Source organism: Otolemur garnettii, unplaced genomic scaffold (genome assembly GCF_000181295.1).
Source record: "Otolemur garnettii isolate 467f Iridium unplaced genomic scaffold, OtoGar3 scaffold00086, whole genome shotgun sequence".
Lineage (NCBI taxonomy): Eukaryota > Metazoa > Chordata > Mammalia > Primates > Galagidae > Otolemur > Otolemur garnettii.
In genome coordinates, this window is record NW_003852481.1 from 2,131,756 (window position 1) to 2,141,951 (window position 10,196).

Here is a 10,196-nt window from a genome sequence, read left to right on the forward strand (position 1 = left end):
TCTACCTGGGCGGCACCCCCCCACACACACACCAGTGGAGCTCCGTTAGCCTGCCGTCTACCTGGGCGGCACCCCACATACACACCAGTGGAGCTCCGCTAGCCTGCTGTCTACCTGGGCGGCACCCCCCACACACACACCAGTGGAGCTCCGCTAGCCTGTGGGGGAAGCTGTTGTGAATATCACTCAGGTGAATATCACTCCTTTCTCTGCCTCAGCTTCATACCCTGGTCACTTCTGCACATCATTTCTTCTGGAGCCATTGAGCCTTCCTATGGGAAGCAAGCCATAGCCCATCGTCCAGCCTGGCCTTCGTCTACCAGGACTGTTCTCCCTGAGTTGGAGCTTAGCTGGAGTGACGCCCACCCAGGCCCAGGTGAAGCAGCGTGGTGCACGGTGGCATTCACACGCAGCCCACTGCTTTTGGCCAGCTCATCTTTTATGGTGGGAGGACAGTTGTATGCGTTGTAGGTTGTTCACTAGTCGGTCACCTCGACTTCTCCTGACTACTGCCGCCTATACTCCAATACAGGGGATCAGAAATGTCTCCAGACACACGCATGGGGACCGCTGGGGGGACCCCTGGTGGGCGCAGTGCAGATAGTGTCAGATAAGGGGGAAGAGGGAACAAGAGGGCTTACCCCAGAGCGGAAGGAGGCTGGTCTGAATGCTGTGGGCATCATGGTCTCTCAGTAATCCCTCCTGTGCTCCCCCACCTCTCCCAGCCCCCTTGCAGCCAAGAGGGCTCATGTGACTAGTTCTGACCGTGAAATATGAGCCAAAGAGATGAGTGTCCCTCCTGCACCGGGGCGGGAGAAGCCCCATGAGGTCCTCAAGCCTGTCTCCTCCCTGCCGTGGTGCCTGCGAGGCCTTGAGTTCCTTATGATGCAGGGAAATCTAGGTCCCCGAGGAACTGCGAGGAGCAAAGTGCCCCTAGATGCACACACAACGAGGAGTGGGGCTTAGAGGTGTGGGCCTGGCAGGTGGGGGAGCCTCTGCCTGTTCTAATGGAAATTGGCAGAGGGGAGTGGGTAGGGTGGGAGAGCCCAGCTGCTGACTCTTCCTGGGGAATGATCAGCAGGAACAGCCGCCCTGTGGGGGAAGTTGGAAGATGTGGGTGGCAGCAGGCAGCCGGTAACAGAGGCCAGAGGAAGTATGATGTGGTTGGCAATGAGGCAGATCGGATGAACGCCATTCTGGGAAATGCATAAGTCTGTTGAGTAAATGAAACCAGACGCTGAAGTATACGTGAGGAGCCAGGCACCGCGGCTCACGCCTGTAATCCCAGCACTCAGGGAGGCTGAGCAAGAGGGAGACCCTTCTCTACTGAAAGTACAAAACTTTGTTGGGTGTTGCGGCAGGCACCTGTAGTCCCAGTTTCTTGGGAGGCTGAGGCAGGAGGATCACCTGAGCCCAAGACACTGAGGTTGCTGTGAGCTAGGATGATGCCACAGTACTCTATCCAGAGTGACAGATTGAGGGTGTCTCAAAGAAAATAAATAGAAAGAGTACGTGCTGAACAACTCATTCACATGGAGTTTAAACCAGGTAAAACATACCTGTCCCGTTAGAATTCAGGACAGTGGTGAGGATGGGCCCAGAGCCTTACGAAGGCACCAAGGGCCGGCAGGGATGAACATTCTGGTCTCCCACCAACTCCTCTGGTGCATTCGGTTTGTGAAGACTCATCATGCTGTTCCCTGTCCTGCAAAAGATTGTCCTTCATATTTCAATGAAGAGTTATGGAAATCCCCAAAGCGCCAGTTACCTGCTTGCTGTGCACAGAGCTCTGCAAGGTTCTGTCAAAGGAGAACTGCACACGCCGCAGACTCTGTGTTTTTAAAAATCGCCCTTTCAGTGCTGATGTACAGCTGGCGCTGACTCATCTTGCGTTCTGCACAGAACTGAAATGAGTATAATCCATAACCATTTGTTTTCCCCAAGGCTGTGGGCTAGAAGAGGATATTGATTTGTAAGAGTTACTCATGCTGACCAGGGAATGTTTGCCGGCTCCAGGTTAGCAGACAAAGCCCAGCTGACTCAGACAGCTTTGAGAACATTTGGTTCTTCTGGAGTTTGCGGAGAAGGTAAACAGAATGCCTCCCCCAGCCCCGTGCCTCTGAGTTCTGAGTGTGCTGCCAGCCCAGCGGTCTCGGCCTCACCTGAGAACTTCAAGGAGACACAAAGCCTTGGACTCCACTCCTGATCTGTTGCATCAGAACCTCCGGGAGTGAGTGGAGGGAGCCCTGTGTGTAGGGGTTGACACATCCCCTGGGCGATTCAGGTGCACGTCAACATGAGACCCCCTGCGCTAAAGCAAAAGAATGAGCAGGGAGGCTCAGACCACCTTTGTCACTGAGGTGAGCTTCTGCCTAGGCCCACTGAGCTTCCCTTTTTTTTAATTTAATTTTTTGTCAAATCATAACTGTGTACATTAGTGCATTTATAGGGTACAATGTGCTGATTTTATATACAATTTGGAGTACTTACATCAAACTGGTTAACATAGCCTTCACCTCACTTAATTATTAAGACATCTATACTCTACTCTTAATATATTTGACACGTACCCTCGCAATGTGCATGATAGGTGAGGTCCCACCGTTTACCCTCCCTCCACCCGGATAGTGAACCGCAAATCAGACGGACTTGCCCCTCCGTGGGGAAGGCTCCCACTGACGTGTTCCCTGTGGAACAGAATGTGGATAATTCCCGACCAGCTTTCCTCCCCTTGGGGTTGTGACCGCCGTCAGCTTTGCTCTCACCCACGGTTCCCAGAGCCCAGTCTGCCCCTCTGGCAGGTGTGCACAGTTTGTGGGTGAAGGAAAGTGGCTTCTTGTTCTGAGACTCAACTTCCCACTGCCTGTCCCAATGACAAGTGTACACAGCAGTCCTTCCACCCCGTGCAGGAGGCAGCCTTGGAAGCGATCAGCCAACAGGAGGTCAGAAGTGAGAGCTGTTTTGTTTCTTCAGAAAGGGTTACCTCGGTCTGGCTCCGACCTGTCATCACTGTAACAATGCATTTGTTAGCGTTTGGATCTGAGCCATCTCCGTAACTCTCCTCGCCCTCTCCACTGCCCATTTTGTCCTCTCCTGACTTTCGTCGTTAGTATTGAAAGCAGCTACTCCCTTCCCTTTCCCAAGCAGGAGAGACTCTTAGAAGAGAAAGAACCTCAGAGGTCATTTAGTCCCAACACCTCCTTTACGGCAGAGGAATCAGAGGCCCCGAGAGCTGGAGTGGTTTGTCCCAGATCCATCCACTGATGAGCAGGAGAGCCCAGGCCCAGCGCTGAAAATCCTCCGTCCTCTGCAGACCCGTACACCAAAATGACCTTTTGATTATTCAGCCTTATCGCCAATTGGGATTATCTCTTACGGCACTATAAACAGAAGCAGCTGATAATGTGTCCAGTATCTTTTCTAATAATTTCCTTTCATATCACCAGTCCCGGCCAAAACAGCTACGTGCAGGGAAGGGTTGCCCAGCGGCCTCACAAGGGACTTTGCTGTGGACGGAAGGCAGTGCTGCGCCCTCCTTATCTTTTGACCCGGAGCCTCGTGTCCTCTGATGGATCTATTAAAAGACGAAACTAAAACAGATGCAGCTCAGGCATTCAGAGAGTCATCTAGAGCTGGGTGGTTCAAAGGGCTTGACAAGATAAGTTCCCCAAGCCCCTCTCAGTCTTCATTGTTTTTAATAAACAACAACAGAAGTCTTCCCAGCCCTGCAAACCTACCGTGGGATAGTCCAGCCTTGGGCTCTGTTGTGTTCCCAGGTCTCCCGAGTGAGTGATTTTATACCAATTTTCACTTATAATCAGGGAGAGGCTTGAAAAACAGCACTTTGATAAGAAATACAACAAAGGACGTGGTTATCTTCTGAGTTGTAACAATACCTGATAATCAATGATCGCACACAAATTATAGGAGACTAATTTGAGAATAAGTCTTGGTTGGTATTAAACAATGTTCTATGTGCTTAATAACAACTATTTGCTTCTGTGCCCTGTAGGAGGGGGTTGTCTGTACAACAAATAGACTTACTCGGTACCCCGGGAGAACCTCAGTGACAGATGGAAAACTATGTCCTGTTGGCTTATTTCGTGTGCTTTTTCTAAAAATCTTTAAGGGGCGCCGTTGTGCCTAGCAAACCCCTGTCACCTAATTTCAGCACAGCACATACTTGAAGGGCATGAGAGTGACATCAGAATGCTGGCTCGTGTCACAGACTTGCCCAGTCCTTGAAGCTTCAGTCCTTGGACATTCCAACCACTTCATACGCCAGGACTAGCGCCATCGCATGAATCAGCAATGCTATTTCACGCCCCAGCTCTGCCACTGTACTCTCCTCAACCCTCTTTCTCCAAACACGGGCCAACTCCAAAGTAAAGCTTTGTGAAATCAGAGATTAGAACCTGAGATGGGGCAGTGAGCCCCACGGGTCAGCAGGGCAATCCCTTGAGAATGTGCATTCACTGCCTACCGCCAGGGCACAGAAATCGAGTGGAAAGTCAGGCTCAGATTGATGTTAGAATGTATTTATTGCTACATTTATATACAATTATACAAACAGCCTAGATGGGGAAAGGAATGTTGCATTGATTTCTGCAGATTCCAGACGTGTGCATGGGAACAGGGCTGGGTACCATGGAGTTTGCTCTTGGTTCAAAGCCCAAAATAAGTCACATACATTTTTTGAAAAAATGGAAAATTCTTGGAAATCCTCTCCATAGATTCCTTCTTACAAGTTAATCATGCAGAAAAAGAAATGGGTTTTCAGAAGCTGATGCCTTCCAGCATCTGTTTGGGGGACGGTGCCTTGAGGACAGGGTGCGACAGACGCCGGCCTGGGACTGCAGGATGCAACGTGGCAGGCCCAAGTCCTGGCCCATCTGGCTAAGGTCTGTCCTTAGGATAAACAATCGAGAAGGCTTTGGAGAGAGACAGGACAGCATGAAAGGGGAAACCAGTGGTAAACTGAGACGAGGAGAGGACCCTCGGAAAGAGCCCTGGGTTGGGAAATGCTGGTCCACCCAGTTCCAGCTGAGAGTCCAGACTTTGGGGGAGATGCACATTCAGAACAGCAGGTAGGTCTGGGTATGTCCTCTCCTAAATCTCTCCACATGTCAGCGGCTGAGACCTGCATGAAGACACAGAAGGAGAACAGGAAAGTCAGGCAGGAAAGAGACAGACTCAACCCAGACAGCTGTATTACCACTGAAAAGGGCGCCGCGGTGAACGTCTTTCCACACTTTACAGGTTACGGTTTAGTCATGGCTGAGTTTATCATTGAATTACGAACAGGAACAAAACGCCGCTGAGGAAACACAGTAACCTGCAGATTGCACAAAAATAAAGGTGGGTCCGCAAACACGACGCTCTGACCTCAGCCTGGCTACAATTATTTCTGGCCTCAAAAAGGAATCTAACATAGTAGGTTTTGCAATATTCTGATCCAGAACAATGATGAGGATGTAAGATCATGCCACGAACATCCTCTTTCATGTCATAGTCACAGAAACCTTTGTGACACAGTCTTAAGAGAAACATTAGGGTGGAGTGGCCTGCAGACACGTGTGCCCCAAAATGAGACCATGTTATTTACAGTCTGACCCACCTCAGGCCACTTCTTATACCAGGAATCCAGAATCTGATCTAACCTGGCCTGCTCAGCTAAAATCAGCCCAGAGCATCAAAGAAAGGACAAGACCTGGATATTTTCAGGGAGAAGCCTGTGGTTTTGAACTCTCCAGACCAGGTGTCCTCAAACTATGGCCCGTGGTCACATGCGGCCTGCCATGTGTTTTTGCCGCTGCTGCTTGTCCTGCTTAGCAGCTGACTCATCCCAAGGCATGCCGTCTGGCCCTCCAATGGTCTGAGGGACAGTGAGCTGGCCCCCTGTTTAAAAAGTTTGAGGATGGTGTCAGCCTTCAGAGCTGACTAGTGATTTGGATACAGCCTGGTCTCAAGGTTGTAGAGGTCCTATCCCTGAAGAAACCAGTCAGCTCTGTCTGGTACATGGTTTAGAGGTCACCTCTAATTTCTTGCCACCATCATCCTGCAGGCCCCCCTGGTCACAAGGAAGACAGGGTCACAGTGCATGGGGAGGAACCCTGGGGACAGTGGGGAAAGGACTGAAAACCACCCAGAGGCCACTCTCTATTCTCAGGTCGGTACCATTCTGATTGACTCTGGAGTGTTGGGCAGCTCTTCCAAAGGTGCCAACTATGTGACATGTCAAGCTGGAGGCATGTGGTGATTGCCAGCTCCCTTGATTCCTTCCTAAATTCATCTCTGGATAATTCAAGCTCTCATTTGATCTTGACTTTTCTGGTGAGTCACGTAGAAACTTTCTTTTCCTACTTCTGACAACAATAGCTCAGAGTCAAACTCACTCAAAGGGTTTGCTTTAAAAAGCAAGAACATTAATAGATGAAAGTCAATAGAAAAAATCAAAACATCAGGCAAATTTTAATTTGGGGAATTTTAGAGTTACTTTAAATGAATTTCCACATTGGAAGAAAGGGTTTAAAGAGCAATAGCTAACACTAGGAGAGTCTGTGGCAATCTGTGGAAAATCGAGAATTTGCTTTAACCAGTGATTTTAGCTCAAATATTAGGAATAAAACTAGCTGGATTCTATGAATTTTCAATCCTTTCCTTTCAGAACAAGTAAGAGCAAGTGATGATAGATGTGTCACAGCCCTTCAAGTGGATTTGAAACAATATAAGTGTTCAATGGTGTCACAAAATGTTGGAGAGATTCTTACATGACCTCAAAGTCATTTCAGAACACTCTATAATTCAAGGCCAAAAAAGTAAGTTGTTTCTTTTTTTTTTTTTTTTTTTTTTGAGACAGAGCCTCAAGCTGTCCCCCTGGGTAGAGTGCTGTGAAATCGCAGCTCACAGCAACCTCCAACTCCTGGGCTCAAGTGAGTCTCCTGCCTCCACCTCCCAAGTAGCTGGGATCACAGGCATGCGCCACGAAGCCCGGCTATTTTTTGGTTGCAGCTATCATTGTTGTTTGGCGGGCCCGGGCTGGATTCGAACCTGCCACCTTAGGTGTATGTGGCTGGCGCCTTAACCGCTTGAGCCACAGGCACCGGGCCAAAGTAAGTTGTTTCTAAAAATTCCGTGCCTTAAGTAACATCCCCCCTACTTTAATATGACCATTTTTTATGTCCATGAAAAAAAATCTAAAAAATAATATTGCTACGACGGACATTTATTCCACATCTTAAAGTACTATCTCAAATACATTCACACAGCAAGTCGGGGAAACATAACTATACCGTTCAAGGTCTACAAGACGAAACCACATTGCTGTGATTTTATTTAGAAATAAGATGGGTTGAACAGTCCCTTCCAAAGAAATCAAAGAATTTTAAAACAACTTGTTATCGTGGCAATCGTGTTGAAAAGCTATTTTAAAATATTATCAAATTGAGGTCAGTACATAATACTGTATTTATCTGCCTTATGAACCAATTCTTTAATTCTTCTATATAATGTACAAGCACAGAGCTCCATTTTTAAATTAATCTGATTTTTAAAAAAGAGGAGGAAAACCTCCCAGCAGAACTGAGGTGTCGTTTGTGGGAGTTTGAGCTGTAATACTCTTAATCTCACCCCTCATCGAGGGATCCTTCACAAAGTAAGAGAGTGCTTTAAAGTAACACATCCAGTCAGTTCGCTAAGATTATAGGTAGAATCTTATTTTGATAAACTCTAGCTGGCCTCAAAATTATTAAACTAGAGGAGAGTGTTCTTGGTTGGCAAAGAGCTCAAGAGGTACAAAGTACTGAAAAAGAATCGGAGGAGTGAAATCAGAGGCTGCGATGACGCAGGTTGCTCCTGGTCGGTCCCTTGGCCGGTGTGTCGAGGAACAGACCCAGGTTTCCTGGGCCCCACCAGCATCCTGGTAGTAGAAAGTGCAGCAGGTCTGATGGGAAGGTGGGCTAGGCCTGGCCACCACCGCCTAGTACTTACCGAGGGAGAGAGGCGCCTTTTCCTAACCGTTACATTTGCTTTATGCTGCTTTGGCAAGAGCGCATCTGGAACAATGCATACAGTTTGGGTCCCCACCTTTCAAAAGAGACAACAAGAGGTTAGAAAGCGTTTAGCAAGAGAACACAGAGGGGACCGAATGGGAAGGGGGGACTGCCAGGAACGCCTTGTCACCCCATGGTGTCGGTCCTGTTGGGTAACCAACTTGCCAGACAAATTTTCCTAATCTTTAACCTCCTTTCTTTCCATTCCGCCATTGAAACGCCACCGTTCAGATGTGGAAATAAGAACATCTTTAAATCTCCCTTTTAAATTGATGCTAGAATTCTCGTAGCTGCAGCAACTCCGCACAAAAAAATTAGTCTCACGAGAAAACTGGGTCTCAAAGCCAGACCGTCAAAATTTCATGTCAGAGTAATGCTAATTGCCAGGTTTTATATTTTATTTAGAGTTCCCTCTTGATTAATCTAGTCATCATTGCAGTTTCTTCCTGGTACCAACCAGACTAAGGGACCCAAGATACTTTGTAGGGCCTACTGTGAAATCAATAGATGCTATGTTTGATTATGCAAACGCTCGGTCTCTGTCTATGGAAAGACCAGGATGGGTTCAAACAGACAAACCATGGAAACTATGTCCTCTGCCGCCAGGTGGGCACTGCAGTGTTTAGGGATTAATTTTTTCCCTGTTCTATCATCTTCCACCGACTCACCTGCCATTCTCAGCTGTAGCCCTTGAGGGACCAAAAAGGAAGTCATAATTAACAAAGAAATCGTTAAGCTGGTTAAGCGTATCCATGAGTCAGTTCCCTGCTACCAATGCTGCTTGTAGTATTTTCTACCCTTATGGGTGAAGAGACTGCAAATACAGTTACCGGAAGTCTCTCTCTTATGCATAGGTTAGGTCCTACAAGAGCAGCCGAGTGGGCTGTTGCCCATGAAAACCGTGTTATAGATGAGAGTTCAGTTTCCAGGCAGTTGAATCCATAATGAAAAACCAAGTCTTTCCAAGTAGTAACTCCAAATTTGTCAAAGGTAGCACTGGAGAAACAAGGATATTAACAGTTTTGTAATTTTTCTTTAATGCACGAGCTTGATGTTGAAGTGGGCAGAATAATTACAAGATGAATGAAGTACTTAAAATTTAAGAACAGTGTAAAGGAGATTTTAAGTAATACAAGAAGGGGAGCAGAACTGGCACTCACTGTTTCGAAGGTCATTTCGAAACGTATAGCTGTATGTTTTTTCTGTTGTCACTAGTGCTCCCCTCACTGTGGGTAACTGTGATCCAGGTAGATTTAGACTCACAAAAAGGATAAAAACAGAGAGAAAGAACAAAGGAAGAAAAGGAAAATAATGTTCATGACTATCCTGAGAAAATTTAGAAGATCATGAGAAAGGAGGATGTGGAATAAAGTGGATACTGTAAAGCAGGAGAAAGAAAACAGGAGGATGGGGTCAAGCAGGGGTAACAGAGAAACTGCTTGCAGGCTCTTCCTTCACAAGGAAAGAGGGAGTGAAGAGGGTAAGTCAGAAATTTCCGAAGTCTGCCACCAGGTGGTGCCATGAGATTAGACTACAGTACTTCATGTGCAGACAGCAACTGCTGGAGGAGTGACAGGGAGTCACACACTAATCAGACAGGCTGCATATTCCAATATAGGTGGCTCAGGATTGCAGAGCCCCAAGCCGTAGTTTAGAGTATATATCAAGTTATTTCAGGAATACAATCATGGTTTAACATTAAAAAATCTATTTAGGGTGGTGTCTGTGGCTCAAAGGAGCAGGGCGCCGGCCCCATATATAGGAGGTGGTGGGTTCAAACCCAGCCCCGGCCAAAAAAAAAACAAAAAAACAAAACCTATCTATTTATCAGGGGAAGGGGAAGGATGGGTGGATGGAAGGTAATTGGTGGGACCACACCTACGGGGCATCTTACAAGGGTACATGTGAAATTTCCTAGGTGTAGAATATAAATGTCTAAACACAATAACTTAGAAGGCCGTGAAGGCTATGTTGACCAGTTTGATGAAAACATTTCAAATTGTATGTAAAACCAGCACATTGCACCTGATTGCATTAATGTACACAGCTATGATTTAATTAAAAAAATCTATTCATGGCTTGGTGCCTGTGGCTCAAGCAGCTAAGGCGCCAGCCACATACACCTAAGGTGGCGGGTTCGAATCC

General features: G+C 47.3%; 1 protein-coding gene across 1 annotated transcript in view; it reads right to left on the reverse strand.

The window, feature by feature from the left end:
- Positions 1 to 4,522: 4,522 nt before the first annotated feature.
- The window catches only part of RDX (radixin), an 80,577-nt gene continuing 74,903 nt past the window's right edge, over positions 4,523 to 10,196 (reverse strand). Inside the window, exons 14-15 of the mRNA XM_012808171.2 lie at positions 7,990 to 8,085; positions 4,523 to 5,140 (exon numbers count right to left, since the gene is read on the reverse strand). Coding sequence (XP_012663625.1) covers positions 8,019 to 8,085 — 67 coding nt within the window. The 3' untranslated portion in view covers positions 4,523 to 5,140; positions 7,990 to 8,018. The remainder of the gene's footprint in view (positions 5,141 to 7,989; positions 8,086 to 10,196) is intronic.